An 18906-nucleotide genomic window follows, 5' to 3' on the forward strand; every position below is an offset into this window, starting at 1 on the left:
CTCCTAGTACTGAGTACACTCTGATACGTTTCCGGCCAGTGACGCACTTCCACTTTGCTGGGCGCGCGGTGGACGATCTGAAAAGCAGAGCGCCGATTTGACTAGGGCCTCGCGGCTCTCTAGCCCGGCATGGCCTCCTCACGAGCCTCCTCCACGGTACGGAGCTCTGGATCGCAGCTCAGGCCGGTCCTATCCCAGAGAGGGCGGGGTCCCCCCGGGAAGGGGCCGTTACCTTGAGGGTCAGGGCGGAGGAGGAAGACTGAGCGACCGTAGTGAGGAGCTTAGCAGCCTTTTCCTGATTTCTAAACGCCTTCGTGTGCCTCAGCTCCTTCTGCACCGCTCTCACTTCAGCCCGGAGCAGTGAACACTTTTTATGACTGCTCCAAAACACGGTGCTTAGAAATGGAGACATGTCTTGACTTAAACTGTATGACTCTGGACTTAACGATGAGGCCTCCCAACTTCTAATCGGCTCTGGAAGTATTTGAAATGTGTATTCCAGTAACATTGTGACTTGGTGCACCTAAAACCGCCATGATTGTGTAGTTTATTCTTGGTATTTGTTCAGTAACGAGCAGTCATTTTTGTAAAACCGAAGATTGCATTTCCAGTAAAAATAAACGGGCCCCAAAGCAAACCAGATACTTCAAACAGAAGTTGATTCGTTGTATTTGTCTGCCAAACTTAACGAGAGCCTGAACTCGCACAAAATCAGTCTTGACGGATACCCACCTTGTCCTATAGTTTTTGGAGGAAATAAAATGAAAGCATTAGCTTCGTTCTTTTGGGAAGCATGATTTACTCGGATTAAGCTTTAATCGGGGTCTTTGATTTTAACAGGCAACTAAAACTAAAGCACCTGATGATTTAGTTGCTCCTGTTGTGAAGAAACCACACATTTATTATGGAAGCTTGGAAGAGAAAGAGAGGGAACGTCTGGCCAAAGGAGAATCTGGGATTTTGGGAAAAGAAGGACTCAAAGCAGGCATTGAAGCCGGAAATATTAATATAACCTCTGGTAAGATACAAACTGTGAATCGTCTTTCCTTTTTTACTTTCTTTGTTTTTAAACAGTGCGGGGGAATCCAACCCAGGGTTTTTTGCATGCTATACCAGGGTTCTGCCACTGAACCACACATTCCCATTCTTTGGCTGCCAGTTGCCTTTGAACTCAACTGCCTCCTCCCAGGGACCAGAACCACCATGCACCTTTAATGATCCAGTTTTCTGATAAACGCCTTCCCAAACCACGTAACATTAAGATTTATAGGGTCAAAGCCTTCCTTTCTTGGCCTGGGGAGCTAGTTCCGGTGACAAAAGTGGGGAGGGGGGCTGGAGAGATGGCTCAGCAGTTAAGAGCACTGGCTACTCCTTCCAGAGGTCCTGAGTTCAATTCCCAGCAACCACATGGCAGCCCATAACCATCTATAATGGGGTCTGACGCCTTCTGGCATGCAGGCATACGTGCACTCACATATAACATAAATAAAAATTTTTTAAACAACTGAATGTGGAGCCAGGCAGTGGTGGCGCACACCTCTAATCTCAGCACTCGGGAGGCAGAGGCAGGTGGATCTCTGTGAGTTCAAGGCCAGCCTAGTCTACAGAGTGAGTTCCAGGACAGGCTCCAAAGCTACAGAGAAACCCTGTCTTGGTGGGGGGAGGTGGGAGCAAGAAAGAAAGAAAAAGAAAAACTGAATGTGGTGGTACCTACTTAGAATCCCAACATTGAGGAGACAGACGACTTCCACGTGTGTACATGCCTACACCCTTACCCTTCTATTCTTACCATTGAATCTGTGCCTTTGCCTTTAAACATGATCCAGTTAGTTTTTCTTATATTTCATACAGTTCCTTACAGGAATTACTGGTAATCTTTGAAATCTTCAGTGGATGTTTGGGCTCATCACTTGTATTGTCTTTGGGAGATATAACCTAGTTCTGTCATTGATGCATAACTCAAGCTGTTTATAGTATTCAATTCTTTTGGTTTTTGAGACAGGGTTTCTTTGTGTTGTTTTGGTGAGTGTCCTGGATCTCACTCTGTAGTCCAGGCTGCCCTTGAACTCACAGAGATCCGCCTGGCTCTGCCTCCCAAGTGCTGGGATTAAAGGCGTCCACCACCACCACCACCACCACCACCACCACCACCACCGGGCACTCAATTCTTTACTTTTTTAGTGTGCTTGTTTGTGGTTTTGTCTTTCAAGAGGGGGGTTTCTGTGTGTGTAGCCCCGGGACTAGGCTGGCCTTGAACTCAGATTCACCTGCCTCTGCCTCCTGAATGCTGGGATTAAAGGCATGCTGCACCACCACCACCACCCAGATTTCTAGTTATTTTTTTTTTAACCTAGATTAAACTAATATTTCTAGTATAAGGGGACAGCTTTTTTTTTTTTAGATTTATTTATTTATTATGTATACAGAAGAGGGTGCCAGATCTCATTAAAGATGGTTGTGAGCCACCATGTGGGTGCTGGGAATTGAACTCAGGACCTCTGGAAGAGCAGTTGGTGTTCTTAACCTCTGAGCCATCTCTCCAGCCCAACAGTTATTTTTAAAAGATTGTTTTAGAAAGTCAGCGTGTGTCTCTTATGAAGTAGAAAATCCTGTATTGTGAATTGTGTGTATTTCTTCTGAGGAGTTTCATGCAGTTATAAATACATCTTTTTTTTTTTCCTTCTGTAAATGATACCATGATGTGTAAATTGCTTTATAGCCTGCATTTTTCCACTTGTATACTATTGAGGTTTGTCTCTTTATGTTACTGTCAAGAAATGTATTGAGTAACTTTGATCTTTAAGAAAGGATCTCCACTATAGCTCAAGCTGGCCTAGAAATTGTGGGGGTCTTCCTGCCAGGCCCTCCTTGTCCTGGATAAACAAATTGGAGCCACCATGCCCAGCGTAAGAGTTGTATATTTTTATATAAAATTATGCGTACTTGTTATGAGCTAGGTACGTGGCTCAGTTGATGAGTGCTTACTTGGCATGATGGCACATGCCTGTCATCCTAGCACTCATGTACCGAAGGCAGGAAGATCACAAGGTCAGGAACATCCTAGGCTACATAGTTTAAGGCCACCCTGTCTCAAACAGACAGACAGACAGAAAACCAGCACTGGGGATATAGCTTAGTGGGAGAGTGCTTGCCTAACGTGTAAGGTTCTGAGTTTAATCCTTTAAGCTTCTTTCTTCCTTTTTTAAGGAAATAAAAGATTTCCATGCAGAAAGGGCTGTATGTGGCTTTTCACTGACCTTTCACACGCTTTTTCCCCTGCACACACAAACTACTCCTAACTGTCCTTGAGCCTACCCTCATTTCCATATACCTCCTTTCATCCAAATGTGTGTGTTTGCTGGGGTTTTTTAGCTCATCACTATAGTATCCAAAGAGCCTTATGGTCACAGAAATCTTGTCTTTCCCAGTCAGTGTTTCCTCTTACTAGTTAATGTGTGTGAATGCTCTTATAGTGGTACTATTTTAGCAGATAGCTTTGGGAATTGTTTAGTAAGATTTCTGTGGGACCTTCTGAATAAAGGCCTGGTTGGCTCATTTGCTAGAGATGTTCTGTTCTCACTAAGCTGTATAATGAGACAACCAAATGGATGAAAGAGGTGGCCTGGCTCTCCTGCTCTCAATTTAAAACATCATTTGGGTTTATGTGTTGGAAGTCATTTAATAAGCTGAAATTGGTAAACTATAAAAAGAAAGATAGGTTAATTCTTTCATATGCATACAACTTAACTTATTAAATACCAAAGCAAATTTGCATACTAATACGATAGACATATTTATTAATAGAGAATTAAACCTTGGCTGAATATTTAATATTGTAAGATACAGGGCATTTTAAATGTCTTTCATAGTGCTTTGATTTTTTTTTTTTTTAAATCAGCAGCTCAGATAGTGAATTTTTTTGTTGCTGTTGTTGTTGTTGACCCTTCTTTCCTTTTTTTCTGTCAAAGTCCACATGGCTCATGCTATCCTGAAACTATGTAGCCAAGTATGACATTGCTCTCCTGGTCTTCTTGCCTCCTCCCATGTGCTCAGATTACTGAGCTCTTCCCCATCTTTCTTTTCTATTTTGGCCAAACTGCAATTTTAAATAATCACTAATTTAACACAGTATAATCGAAAGATAAAACTATTTGATACTTGATGCTGAGGAAATTAATCTGTTCCCCCATAAGTGAACCATTATGTCTCTGTAGGAGCAAATAACTTTGTAAAAGCACTGCAATTCACAACAGGTAATGGCCTTTGAGGTAGTGTTCCTTAATGGTGCATGGCATGGCAGACAATAAGTGCATTGCAGATTTGCACATGCTCAGAACTCAGGCTGCAGCAAAGATTCATGATGTAACCTGCAGGCACTGCCAAAAAATAACTGTGATTTGTTTTGAATTTGATTTTGGATTAATTGTTGATCACTGCACCTTCAGAAACCCTTCAGTATTGCTGAATTCTTTGTGAGCCCCACACTTATACACCATATGGCACCTCCGTCTGGTATAGGAAGCTATACTCTAGGACATGCAGGCTCTGATTGGAAGTTATTTCTAATTGTCTCTTTCCCCCATGTTGCCTGTTCTTTGCATAGGGGAAGTATTTGAAATTGAGGAGCACATCAGTGAGCGGCAAGCGGAAGTCTTGGCAGAGTTTGAAAGAAGAAAGCGGGCCCGACAAATCAATGTTTCCACAGATGACTCAGAGGTCAAGGCTTGCCTTAGAGCCTTGGGAGAACCTATCACACTTTTTGGAGAGGGCCCTGCTGAACGAAGAGAAAGGTGTCCTTTATAAATAATTACACTTTTGTTTTAATTACAGGGTTTATGGACCGTGAAGGAGGTGCCAGCTTTCCTATCAAACCCTTTCCTGCTCTCTTGTGAAGTTGTTTGTTTGAAATGCTGGGGGGGGGGGGGGGTGCCGGGGCATGTCTTGTTTTTTCTAAGATGTATTTTTAATTATGTCAATCTGTGTGGGGGAATGTGCACATGAGTTCTGGTACCCTGGGAGTCCAGAAGAGCTAGAGTTCCAGGCAGTTGTGAGCTGTATGGGTTCTGAGAATGGTCCTTGGGTCCGCCTGGAGATCAGGAAGCACTATGTAACTGCTGAACCATATCCTCTGGCCCTGGTACACAGCATTTCACTTTCTGTTTTTCTCTTACCTCTTAGAGTCATTTTGTTCTGTTTGAGCATAAATGCCACTTACTCACAGATGCCTTTCTCCGGTGAAGCAAGCCCCCCCCCCATTTCCTGTGAAAGCCTTTTGTTTTTGTTTTTTGTTTTTGTTTTTGTTTTTTGAGACAGGGTTTCTCTGTATAGCTTGGTGCCTTTCCTGGAACTCATTTTGTAGACCAGGCTGGCCTCAAACTCAACAGAGATCCACCTGGCTCTGCCTCCTGAGTGCTGGGATCAAAGGCGTGCTCCCCTCCCCCCATTTCCTGTGAAAGCCTTTTTAAAGGAATCTTCCTAAAATCCTATTTATTTGTATGTGTCTGTGAAGATGTGGCGTGGAGGTCATAGAATAACTTGTAAGAGTTGGTTCCCTCTCACCATGGGTCTCGTCCATCTCAAGTCAGCAGGCTTGGCAGTGGGCACCTTCACCTGCTGAGCCACCTCACCAGCCTGACTCAAGCTGTGTTTACTGTTTGTCTCTTTCACCTGCCAAGTCTGTTGTGCTTTTATCGTTAGGTCTCTTAGGTGAATGCCTGAGTCCCAACTGCCACTACCTTAGCTCAGGTCCACCACTGTGGCTTGGGCTTGCTGGGACACTAAAGCCTGGTTTTCTAACTTTATTCTTCCCCTCCCGCCTGCTGCCATATCACTGTCGTTGCAGACCCTTCTGTGTGTAGCATGAATAGCTCTGGTGACCGGGGAGGCCCCATGTGAATGTCCACAGGCCTTCTGTGTTGTATTCCAGCTCTATTGACCCGTTTGCAGGTCTGAGCTCAGCCTGTTTTCCAGACTGTTGGCCTTTACTTTTCGTTCACTGCAGCCTCAAATGTCATCTTTCTGTTTGGGCTCTGTCTGGCCTGAGTGAGCACTTGACAACACCTTTTCTGGAAAGCCTTTCCTGGAATCTGCCCCACACTCCTCTCAGCCTAGATTCCGTACTTCTTCCATAGTCCCTTCACTGCCCCCCACGGCTGTCCAATATTGGTGTAATGTACTGGGTTCTACAGTCCCTTCGGAATTAATCTTTAGTTTTAGTGATAGTGCTGTTGTGAGACAGGGTCTCTCTCACTGTATAGCCTTGGCTGGCCTGGAACTCACCACCATGCCTGTCTTTTAATTTTTATTTTATTGAAACAGGATCTCAGTGTGTGGCCCTGACTGACCTGAAACTCATTTTGTAGACCAGGCTAGCCTAGAACTCAGGGCGATCTACCTACTTCTACCTCCCAAGTACTGGGGTTAAAAGTGTGTGCCGTCAAGCATAGTTCCTTTGGCATTGTTCTTCCTTACTCCCACCCTCACCCCCAGACAAGGTTTCTCTGTGTGGCCCTGGCTGTCCTGGGACTCTGTAGACCAGACTGACCTTGAACTCAGAGATTCGCCTGCCTCTGCCTCCCAAGTGCTGGAATTAGAAACATTCTCCACCATGCCCAGCTTGGAACTATTCTTAGTCATTAAATATACTTAGCCCCTTAATCAGTGCCCTCCACATCGTGGCATTAAATGGATTCCAGCCGTCCTTAAAGACTCAGTGGCAGCCATGTATAGGCAGTTGACTAAATGGAAGAGGACAGTCGCTGGTAGCTGCGTTTAGAGAGCCTGCAACTAAGGGAGGAAGAGCCGGGGAGGTGGCGGGGATAAAGAGCGCACGGCCTTCCCCTTGCTGTGTGTATTCTTGCTTGTTCTCCCGCTTTCTCTCAGCCATAGTTGTCTGAGGCCAGTCCTGACTGGGAAAGTGACGGAAGTAGACACTTTATCAATTTTGAGTTGCGCACCCTTCTGAGTGATGTTCCGCAGTGTCACACCATCCAGCTCTGTCTGGCTGTGTCCCTGCTGTCTGTCTGTGCTGCCTTCCATTAGTATTCAGGAGAGTAAGATAATTTTGAGAGAGAGAAAGAAAAGGCCCTGTTCGCATAATTATAAAAATCTGGATTTTTGTTACTAACGCTTTACCTTGCCTAATTTATGAATTTACTTTATCATAAGGATATATGAGCTGGGGAACAAACACAGTATGGGTAAGGTTCATTGCTCCCTGTGGTTGTTGGCATTGGGGATCTTGACACGTCTCTCTCACAAGTGGTAGTGGGGTCCTGCTGGACCTTTGGACAGTCTTATTTCATCCATGTTGGTTTCTGACCTTTTTTGTTACAGATTAAGAAATATCCTCTCAGTGGTTGGAACTGATGCCTTAAAAAAGACGAAAAAAGATGATGAGAAATCTAAGAAGTCAAAAGAAGAGGTAAAATATAAAGAAATTTGGGCAGTGGTAGCACAGGCCTTTAATTCCAGTACTCGGGAGGCAGAGCCAGGTGGATCTCTGTGAGTTCAAGGCCAGCCTGGGCTACAGAGTGAGTTCCAGGACAGGCTCCAAAGCTACACAGAGAAACCCTGTCTCGGAAAACAAAAAAACAAAAAAAAATAAAGAAATTTGAGGATAGGTCTTTCTAGTGCTATGCTTTGCTAGGATGAGGAGAGGTGTCTGCAGGTTCTGCCATTCAGGAATGGTTGTTGACACGAATTGCTAATTTTTTTTTAAAGATTTATTTATTTGTTATGTATACAGAAGAGGGCACCAGATCTCATTACAGACGGTTGTGAGCCACCATGTGGGTGCTGGGAATTGAACACAGGACCTCTGGAAGAGCAATGGGTGCTCTTTAACCTCGGAGCCATCTCTCCAGCCCCGAATTGGTAATTCTTATATGATGGAATGATGTTGTACGTTCTCCATTCAGGAAGGCACCATGGCACTCTTGATGTGACTCGGTAAGACATCAAAGAAGAAAAAGGGCTGGAGAGATGGCCCAGCCCTTAAGAGTGTGCACTGCTGTACAAGAGTCAGCAGCCCACAACTGCACAGCAGTGTGATGTGGTCTTCTGACCTCTGTGGCACCCGCGTTCACAGGCAGATCCCCCCACGTAGACACAGAACACATAGTTAAATCTTTTTAAAGAAAACAGAGGCAATTAATAGAAAGAACATGTGCCTGCTTCTTTCTATTACTGAATCAATTCACTTTCTTTGTGAGCAGTTACAACTGAGAACAGCTGTGGGGAGAGCAAGTGTGCTTCAGACCTAACATTCCTTCTGTTAATTCTTTTTCAGTATCAGCAAACCTGGTACCATGAAGGGCCAAATAGCCTAAAAGTGGCCAGACTGTGGATTGCTAATTATTCACTCCCCAGGTAAGCAGAGGTCCAGAAGAAAGAAGTCTGTCATCTCGGGGACTGAGGGTAGACTCTATGATGGCATTTATTGTATGGGATTTAGAAGTAGAGAGTGTACAGACCCTTGCTGGTAGCTCCTTTAGTGATGATGTTTATGGGTCACAGGGCAATGAAACGCTTGGAGGAGGCCCGTCTCCATAAGGAGATTCCTGAGACAACCAGAACCTCCCAGATGCAAGAGCTACACAAATCTCTCCGGGTAAGATGCTCTTCACTTGTCCAGTCTCTTCATTATTAGAGATTCTGTTTTGGCCCCAGCCACAGGAAGGTAAAGGCATGTGCCACCAGATAGCTCAGTGATGTAGGAGACACTGTTAGCTGTGGTGACAAGAACATTCTGTGCTTTGTGCTCACAGAGACCGGTGCTTCTGCTCTTGACTGCTCCCTTCTCATAGGTCAAGCTGGGCTTGGCTTTGCTCTGTGATTTTGTTTGTGTTTAACTGACATAAAGCTAATGAGTACCCTGGCTGTGGTGGTGCACGTCTTTAATCGCAGCACTCGGGAGGCAGAGACAAGTGGATCTCTGAGATAGAGTCCAGCTGGGTTTACAAAGCAAGTTCCAGGACAGCCAGGGCTGCACAGAGAAACCAGGGCAAGGGAGGTAAGGGGGGCGGGGAGCGCTCCAGATGAGCCTTTATGCTATTCTTTCCGGTCCTTCAACATTAGTGTCGTCTAACACCAGCAGAGTGTAAAAAGTCTTGAGGTGGATGAAATTGGGAGGTTGTTACTGCTGCTGCCTCCTCGCTCCCAGCCCCGCAACCCCCATTTTTCCCAGAAGTGGAAAAGCCAAGGACTCTGAGGTTCGCTTTTTAAAGATCACCTTTTTGTCGCTGTTTGTGTTTTTAGTCTTTGAATAATTTCTGCAGTCAGATTGGAGACGATCGGCCGATCTCCTATTGCCATTTTAGCCCCAATTCTAAGATGCTAGCCACAGCCTGTTGGTAAGTTTCATTCTACAGCGACTCTTTCTAGATCGTGCATGGGTTCAGGAGTAAAACTGCCTTTGTCTCAGAAGTCTTCCTCTGCTTCTCCTGAGGCAGGTGTCGTGGCTCTGCCTGCTTCTGTGCACTGGCAGGGTTTCTGTTGGGCAGTTCTCGCTGCTCGTGAAGGCCGTCCCCAGAGACCGTGTCATGTCATGTCCATCCTGCTCCTCCACTGGTGTTGTGGAGTAGTTCATACGGGCATTTTATAAACCACATATACATTTCCACGCCTAGTCCAGCTTGTTTCTTAGTTCTGTGGTTTCACTGAGGTAGACTATCCTTGGAAGCCTCAGTGCCCTTACCTGTACTGTTGGTACAGTAGCTAATATTTGCCACGCATTTGGTAGGAACTTGGTAAATGTTAATTATTAGACTTAGCTTTGTTTTGTACGTATTACCACATATACAGGAAACTCAGGATGTATGATCACTTTGGTTTTGGGGTGCTGGGGTATGGGTATGTGTATGTGTGTGGTGTGTATGTGTTCATGTGGACCTATGCACATGTGCAGTTCATTATGTGTATGCATGTGGCCAATGTTGGATGTCTTCTTCCTTCCCAATTGCTCTCCACATTATTTTGAAATGGTCTCTGGAATTATATCACCTAGACTGACTGGTCCATGAGCCCCCAGGGATTTGCCTGTCCCTGTGCTTGGGTTACAGACATTGCACACTAAACTTTGACCTGGACTCAGATCCTCATGTTCGAATAGCGAGCACTTTGTTGAGTATGTGAGCCAGTTCCTGAGCCCTGTTCATGGCTATCTCAGAAAGAGGAAACTTAACACTAACTGCAGAGGAATGCTTCAGTGGGCAGAAGGCGAAGCTGTGGGTCAGGAGAAAGCGAAAGGCTAAAGTACTTGGCAGAGGGCAAAATCCTGCTCGGATTTCAGGTCCTGCCATTATTGACCCGATTTAATATTTCCCCTTCCCTAGCAAGTTGACCTGTACATTAAGAATAGCAGTTTGCATTCCGTGGTAATCTAGAGGAGGCCTCTGCCTCATAGCTGCTGCAGCTCTTTTCAACAAGCCTTTGCTTTTCTGTTGGCCACTGTCAAGTGTATAGGGGCAAGACAAAATGTCCTTCAGTGATGTTATGAAGGTGCCTTTTCCTTCCCAGACCAACCCTGGCTGAGATGCTTTCCTTTGTGTTTGATAGGAGTGGGCTTTGCAAGCTCTGGTCTGTCCCTGACTGCAGCCTTCTTCACACTCTTCGAGGTGAGTGACAATCTCAGGAGCTTTCACTCTTTTCTCAGCCAATCTGTTAAACAGCAAAACTCCAGTTAACGCTCAGATATAGCACACAGCAGTGCTTGTGTGTGTGTGTGTGTGTGTGTGTGTGTGTGTGTGTGTGTGTGTGCATGCATGGAAGCATGTGTACTCTGTACATATATAAGTGTCGGCAGAGACCAGATGAAGATGTCTGATTCCCTGGAGCCGGAGTTATGGGCAGTTGTGAGCCACCTGATGTGGGTTCTGGGAACCAAACTCAGGTCCTCTGCAAGAGCAGTAGACTGATGGCTATCTTTCCAGCCCATGCATTGTGTTTTTATCTGAGTGGATATGTGTTGTTTTCTCTCCCCACAGCACCAGAATGTTAGGACTTCACAGCACATAGTCTGTTCTCCTGCCCAGCCACGCAGGCTTTTTACAGCATCTAAATTAAAACACACAAAGGTTTTGTGTTTTACTTTTTGATTTGCTTTAGTCTTTTGAGAATGGAGTCTTACTCTGTTTCCTAGGCCTTCCTTCAATTCAGTATCTTCCTGCCTCAGCCTCCCAAGTGCTAGATTTATAGATAAGAGTCCACTATGCCATTTTTGACCTTTTTTCCCCCCTAAATTTAAAAAAAAAAAAAAATGCAATTTGAGTATTTGTGTAAAACATTTCTTTGGGGGGCTGGAAGATGACTCAGCTACTAAAACCATGCATTGCCTTCACAGAGAACTTGAGTTCAGTTCCCAGAACGCACATCAGGTGGCTCGCACTTACCTGTAATTCTGGCTCCAGTAGATCTGTAACCTCCATAGACACCTGCACTCATGTACACACTCTCATACACATACATGATTTTAAAATAAATCTTAAAAAACAAAATAAATAAATAGCTGGGCATGGTGGCACACACCTTTAATCTCAGCACTCAGGAGGCAGAGGTAGGTAGATCTTTGTAAATTCATGGCCAGCCTGGACTGCACAGAGATACGCTGTCTGAAAAATAAGTGAATGTTCTTTTTTCAGTAGTTGACTAGTCACTTTAACATTCCCTAGTTTGTACTTTTCCGTGTTCTTTGTGGTAGTCTCTGTTTGCTCATAGGTTATGAAAAGTAAGACCCCTCTAACTCTGCTCTCCTTTACCTCTTTAGGCCATAACACAAATGTCGGAGCCATTGTGTTCCATCCTAAATCCACTGTCTCATTGGACCAAAAGGATGTCAACTTGGCTTCTTGTGCAGCCGATGGTTCTGTGAAGCTTTGGAGTCTGGACAGGTAATTATTACCATTCTGCAGTCCATAGTGCCATCCCTAAAGCCGATGTGCAGATGACTAGCCCTTTAGGTTTAAAACGGGACATTTAACCCCGACATGCTCCAAGAGTCCAGGGAGCTCACTGAAGAGAGAAGATGTCTTTCTTAGACTGTTTTCATTCACAGAAGGTGTGCTGGGATTTTCTTTCCTTGCTGGCTTTGGGCTCCAGTTTTTGCCTTTAGCATAGAAGTCACTGATTGCCACCTCCCATTATTCTAAACCCATCCAGTTTAACTACATGAACACTAGCAGTAGCGGAATGCAGTTTTGTAGCTGGACTAAAAGTGACGGTCGTGGCGGCCTCTTGGATCTGTGCACACAGCCACAGAGGAGAGGGAAATGAGGCTCTGTCTGGCTGCCTTTTCCAACTATAGCACAGTTTTCTTTCCTCATGTGGGCACGTGGGTGTTTTTACTAGTCCACTCAAATTTTGGAAGCATACTGTGATATGAAAGACATTTGAATGCTCATTTTTCTTTTCTAGAGAAAGCATAGCAAAGTTTTTATTCCAGAATTTTCCAAAGCACTAATTAGCATCTACAGTCTTTGCTAGATAGGGTCTCAGCTACTAGCATGGCAAGTTTTAATTGGCTTTTGTAATATTTAGCAATGCTTATCCCCTAGGGCACTGGTTGAGTCTGTGTATGCTAGTTGACAGCACTCCCTTCTAATTGCCCTCTTTAGACTCATGTTTATTTCCTCTCTCTGGTGTCTCAGCCTTTCTGTTGTTGCTAGGTAGCAGAAATTAGTGGCCATCCAGAGGACTGAGTCACTCTAGCTTAGGAGTTCTTTTTTTATTTGAGTCTTTGAACAGGCTAACAGATTACCTGGAACCCATTGGACCAAAACTGATTTCCGTTTCCACACCTCTACCAAAGTATATTTTCTTTTTTGAATCCATGCACTATTTTGGTGCGGTGGAACTATTTTGCTCATCAGTCTGAAGAACTTTTCTCTGGTCCTCAATGGAGAATTTATCAGCACACTGAATTGAGATGGTGATCACTTTACTCTGTGGTCACAAAAATAATCCTCCATCTTTCAGAACCTTAGCAAGTAGCTTAAATTATTCTTATCACTAAGATTGTAACCCATTGCAGGTACATTTACAAGTTAGCACAGAGCCTTGTGCAGGGTGCTGTCAGCCCCCTTTGCTGCTCCGTATAGATACCTGTGTACAAACTACAGCATGGGTGTGTCTGCACAGCAGCAAATAAACTGAGTGGGCTGTCATGGCTATAAGGTGTTTAACCCCTGTATGTATTTGGTTCCTTTCAGTGATGAACCAGTGGCAGATATTGAAGGCCATACAGTGCGTGTGGCTCGGGTAATGTGGCATCCATCAGGGCGTTTCCTGGGCACGACCTGGTAAGCCATCTGTTAGTGTTCAATTTGTACAAGCCTGTTAGTTTTGATAATCCTTTTCAGTTATCTGCCAGGTAAATATATAGAGCAAGGATCTTCACTTAGAACTCCCTCAAACTTCAGTAAAAGAATCAGAAAAAAGATTCCAAAAATAGTCAGAGCAGAGTATATTTACTTTAAATTTCACTGAGTGTGCTGCACATTTCATTGAAATGGCTCCCAGCTGGGTATGATGGCACACACTTATAATCCTAGCACTCCACAGGCTAAAGCAAGAGGATCACAAGCTCGAGGCCAACCTAGGCTACACAGCAAGACTTAAAAAAAATAAAATAAAATAGAGCTGGGTGGTGGTGGTGCATGCCTTATATCCCAGCACTCAGGAGGCAGAGACAGGCAGATCTGTAGTTCAAAGCCAGCCTGGTCTACAGATTGAGTTTAGGACAGCCAGGACTACACAGAAGCCCTGTCTTGAAAAAATAAATAAGATAGAAATGCTAATAAATAAAATTTCTCTGTGCCAACACGTTGACTTCTTTTTTTTTACCTCTGTAAGTTTAGTGAGGCTTAGTTCTACTAAAAATCTTTTTCTTTGAGGTTTAAGTAACATACAATAGAATGGGATTGTTTTATTGTACAAGTCAACCATAACAAGTGCGTACCACTTATAACCCACACCCTTACCAATGAAGGTTTCTATCTCCCAACAAAGTGCTCTCCCACCCTTTCTTAGTCTCCCCTTCCAAAGCAGCTTCTGACTTGACTTGCTCATTCCACCTGTTTATACCCATCATTTGTGCTGTTAAGCTGAACAGTAGTCTGGTGTGGGTCTGTGCTGGTTTATGCATTCTCTCTTGATGGGCACCTGGGCATGTTTCTGGGTTGTGGCTAGTCAAGATAAAGCTACTATAAGTTTTTTTTTTTTTCTTTTAATGTATGGTATGTCTTGTGTGCCTCGTGCCCACAGAGGCCAGAAAGGGGCATTGGATCACCTAGAATTAGAGTTACACATGGTTGTAAGCTGTAATGTGGGTGCTGGGAGTCAGACCTGGGTCCTTTGGAAGAACAGCCTGTGCTCTTAACCACTGAGCCATCCCTCCATCCCTAGCTATAAATATTCTTATTGAAGCTTTTTGTTTTGTTTTGTTTTTCCTTTCCCTTGGGTAAATACCTAGGAGTACAATTGCTAGTTCATAGAGTAGATGTATATTTAGCTTTCTTCAAACAGTCAGGCAAACTGGGTTCAATGCCACAGCTTGGGCCAGCCTGGGCTTCATGGTGGGACCCCATTCCCCAGAGTAAAGCCGTGTGAGCAGCTGAGTTCTGCCAGCTTTGTCGGTGTTTGCCGTCGCCAGTCTTGCTGTCTCACCCATTACCGCTGGTGCATAGCAAGCCTTACATTGGTTCCTGCCCTCACAGCTCTTGCTGGTGAGTATTTTGCCATGTGCATGTCTTCTCTGGTGCAGGGGCCAGTTGCTGTGCCCTTCTCGAGTCAACTCGAGTTTATCTTTTTTTTTCTTTTTTTGGGTTTTTGTTTTTGTTTTTGTTTTTATTTTGTTTTTTTTTTTTTTGAGACAGAAGTTTTTCTGTGTAGCTTTGGAGCCTTTCCTGGAACTCACTCTGTAGCCCAGGCTGGCCTCATAAACTCACAGAGATCCACCTGCCTCAGCCTCCCAAGTGCTGGGATTAAAGGCATGCGCCACCGTCGCCCAGCTGAGTTAATTTTTTTCCATATTTGTACCTCCATAGCTTGTGTGCTGCCATAATTGAAGATTCCTATTAACATTGCTTTAGCACCCTTAGTGAAACCTGATCATATATATCTGGGTCTAGTCTGTCTCTGCTCTGTGTTCATCTGATTTTTTTTTTTTTTTTTTTTTAATGCCACCATCCAGTTGAGGCTCTAGCAAATATACAGACGCTTGCTTGGTGGATGAAGCAGTATACAATGGAATAGGGGGGTGGAACAATAGTCTTTGCTGGACTGTTCTTCAAGAATTGTTTTGTTTCTGCTGGTGGCTGAACCCAGGGCCCTGCACATACCAGGCAAGCCCCACCCCCTTCTATTGAGCCCCAACCCCAAACGGGGGAATTCTTTAATAATAGCTGCTAAAGTAAAGTCTAGAATGTTCTTGATCTCCCAGTTGTCATCTAAGACACAGAGGCTTGAATGGTGAGGCACTGTTTGTGCCAGAAAGGAATATGGTTGAGTGACTAGTTTTGGGAGCATGAGCTACGCTGCGGTCTTTTTAGAACTTTTATAGTACCTATAGTCTGCCTTCAGTAGACACTGAATCAGTCTGCTGGTTGATTCTTGGTGTCATTTATGTTCTTTATTTTTAAGTTATGACCGTTCATGGCGCTTATGGGATTTAGAGGCTCAAGAGGAGATCCTGCATCAGGAAGGCCACAGCATGGGTGTGTATGACATTGCCTTCCATCAAGATGGCTCTTTGGCTGGCACTGGGTAAGATTTCCTCCACAAAGCAAGGGGTGGGCAGGCCAGTAGTCCCACCTCTTAGGCATCCCTGCTTCCCTGTGGAACTAGATTCAGAGTACTCACATATATGTTGCTTCTTCAGGGGACTGGATGCATTTGGTCGAGTTTGGGACCTACGCACAGGACGTTGCATTATGTTCCTAGAAGGCCACCTGAAGGAGATCTATGGGATAAATTTCTCCCCCAATGGGTAAAGCACATTCAGTGAAGGGAGGGCTCTGGTCGATAGATAGTACTCTTTGTTCCTAACTGTAGTACTTCTGATCCACAGCTATCACATTGCAACGGGCAGCGGTGACAACACCTGCAAGGTGTGGGACCTTCGACAGCGGCGTTGTGTCTACACCATCCCTGCCCATCAGAACTTAGTGACCGGTGTCAAGTTTGAGCGTAAGCTTTGCTCTGGTTTTCAGCCTTGCTTCACAGAGTACATGACCATGTCTAGGGTTAGACCTAGACATGGAACCTCTGTTAAAGAAGCAAATGTTAATCTCCTTCCCTCTGCCATACCCATATCAAGGCTGTGGCAAAGCATGCTTCTTGAGGCAGACTTCTGTGAAGGCTGTTTCAGTATTTCTTCCATGGACGGTCAGGCAGGCACTCGATGCTTGATGTTACTGAACAGATTGTCCACCAGGGAAAGATAGCCTTCCTTGGGTACCCTCAATCTGCTTGTGACTGTCCCTTATCTTGGAGGCCCGTAAAGTGTAGACTCTCTGTGTTAGGTTTATCTGAATGCAGAAATAACTTTCCTTTCAAACTAATGTTTTGGCAGATCTTTGTGTTGTTAAACTCTTTGAATACTTAAGCTCTTCCCGTCTGCTTCATTTCCCCTGCAGCTATCCACGGAGACTTCTTGCTCACAGGTGCCTATGATAACACAGCCAAGATCTGGACCCACCCAGGCTGGTCGCCGTTGAAGACTCTGGCTGGACATGAGGGCAAAGTAATGGGCCTGGACATTTCTTCTGATGGGCAGCTCATAGCCACTTGCTCATACGACAGGACCTTCAAGCTCTGGATGGCAGAGTAAGCAAGACCATGGAAGGCCTCGGACCTTGTGCTCTCACCAAGGAGCCATTTTCCTCAGAGGAAAAGAATTGTGCTGTGGTCTATCATGTTTTCTACCAGATACCACGTGTAGGATTGGATTTTCACGTCAGCCCCGCTTCTGAGTAGCCCTGTCTCTAGGTGATGGTGGTATGGTGGTTAGAGTGCAATCCTCATCTCAGGTTCTGCCATAAACTGTAGACATTGTTTAGACTCATCACTTTTAAATGCCCTCCCTCCTCTGTCAGTCCTCAGGATTGTGGCTAGTCTTTCTTTCTCTTTCTTTTTTTTTTTTTTTTTTTTTTTTGGTTTTTTTGAGACAAGGTTTTTCTGTGTAGTTTTGGTGCTTGTCCTGGATCTCACTCTGTAGACCAGGCTGGCCTAGAACTCACAGAGATCCACCTGCCTCTGCCTCCGAGTGCTGGGATAAAAGGCATGAGCCACCGACACCCAGCTATTCTTTCATTTTTAAGTTTTTTAATTTGGCATTTTGAGACAGGGTCTGTCTATTTACCCCTGACTGTCCTGGAACTTGGTATATATGTCAGGAGGCCTCACATTGTAAGTGATCCTCCAGCCTCTGCCTTTCAAGTGATGGCATTACAGAAATGTGCTGCTGCACCTGACAGTTGCATTTCTGTGTAGCATGGTATGTGCTCCGTTCTACCCGTGATCTAGCAAGAAGATACGGGACTGTATTTGAAATTCCCCCCATTAAAAGGGCATGCTGCCGTGCGTTAGTTGAGCAGGGCCTGAGGGCAAGCTCCTCTCCTGCTCCTGAGAATGAGATGTCAAGCAGTAGACTGCAGCTGCATGATGGTTCCACAGCAAAGATTTACCCTCTTCCTGTGGAGTTCACAGAGGATGTTAACTACATCACGGAACTCAGAACTGAACACATCTGCCTTGTTGGGGGAAAACCTCTTCCATTTTGCTTTTGAAGTTTGACATTCTTCATGATTATAAAACATGGCCACTATATCCAGATTCAAATGAGTTTTTAGAAAACAAACATGATGTCTGTGGTACATCCTCCTTCTGTTGATTATTTAAAGGGTGTACTTTCTGTATTAAAGGATACTTCATTGACAAATGGGGGAAATCCCTAATCTAATTTGGGCATTCCCAAACATAAACGTTTTTTCTTTATTATACACTTGCTGAGAGTAAAATCCTGCCATAAAAATATCTTTCAAAGGATTCTTTTCTAGTTCTTCATTTTATGAGTCTTAACCATTAGTCCAAAGAGGATCCCTTTTTTAGTTTTGAGAGCTAATGTAATTCCAGGCATGAATTGTTCGATTTCTATCACTATTCACAGATGTTTATAGTGGGTTTTTTCAGGGGGCAGGAGATAGGTTTTTTTGAGACAGGGTCTTGCTTTGTAGCTCATATTGGCCTCAGACTCTGAATGCTCCTGCCTCTGCATCTCAAGGTCTGTAAATTGCAGGTGAAGGGGTGGTATTAACAGCTTTTGTAATAGAGTTGTTGGCCTAGGAGAGCATATTACAGTGAACTGTGTCTGGGTTCCAGAATCCTTCATCAGTCTTGTGACTATCTCCACCTGCCCATTATGGGCATATATCCTCAACTCCAGAATTGCACAGTAAATCCACGTAAGAGGAATTTCAAAGAAGGTTGTGTATAGAGTAAAATTAGCATGGACTTAGGGTGGTGTCCCCTCCAGTATTCAAAACTAGACTCTACCAGCTTCCCTTTCTGTTCTCTTCTGCAGATTATGGATGTGTGGTATAGAGCAAAACATGTATTCTTGGTTTTTTGTTTTGTATTTTAAGATAAGGTCTTACTGTGTAGCTCTGGCTGGCCTGGAACTTGATGTATTAGACCAAGCTGGCTTCCAAATCAGTAATCCACCTGCGTCTGTCTCCCAAGTGTTGGAATTAAAGAGGCTGCCCACCTCACCCAGCTAAACATAAATTTTAATCTGATTCCAGTTATAACTAAACATTTCCTCTATAGCTATAAGCTTCTCGGGTCTACCCTTCTTTTGGCACTTTAACCTGTTCTATTCCCATAATAGTGTGCCATGAAAAGTACCTTTTT

At 44.4% G+C, this 18906-nt stretch overlaps 1 protein-coding gene across 1 annotated transcript; it reads left to right on the plus strand.

The window, feature by feature from the left end:
- Positions 1 to 37: 37 nt before the first annotated feature.
- Positions 38 to 17109, plus strand: Prpf4 (pre-mRNA processing factor 4). The gene is made up of 14 exons (XM_036178686.1): positions 38 to 156; positions 841 to 1018; positions 4604 to 4790; positions 7336 to 7423; positions 8291 to 8370; positions 8518 to 8611; positions 9259 to 9353; positions 10558 to 10616; positions 11765 to 11888; positions 13206 to 13295; positions 15637 to 15759; positions 15875 to 15982; positions 16064 to 16182; positions 16632 to 17109. The coding sequence occupies exons 1-14, from the start codon at positions 130 to 132 to the stop codon at positions 16823 to 16825; spliced, it is 1566 nt and encodes a 521-aa protein (XP_036034579.1). The 5' UTR covers positions 38 to 129; the 3' UTR covers positions 16826 to 17109.
- Positions 17110 to 18906: the final 1797 nt, after the last annotated feature.

The sequence above is a fragment of the Onychomys torridus genome, chromosome 2, assembly GCF_903995425.1.
Source record: "Onychomys torridus chromosome 2, mOncTor1.1, whole genome shotgun sequence".
Taxonomy (NCBI): Eukaryota; Metazoa; Chordata; class Mammalia; order Rodentia; family Cricetidae; genus Onychomys; species Onychomys torridus.

Bases quoted from the DNA above. Each gene is read 5' to 3' on its own strand.
- Prpf4 (XM_036178686.1), top strand. From the start codon at position 130: ATGGCCTCCTCACGAGCCTCCTCCACG. The intron at 1,019-4,603 runs GTAAGATACAAA...TTCTTTGCATAG, and splicing joins AAATATTAATATAACCTCTG to GGGAAGTATTTGAAATTGAG. The intron at 16,183-16,631 runs GTAAGCTTTGCT...TTTCCCCTGCAG, and splicing joins GACCGGTGTCAAGTTTGAGC to CTATCCACGGAGACTTCTTG.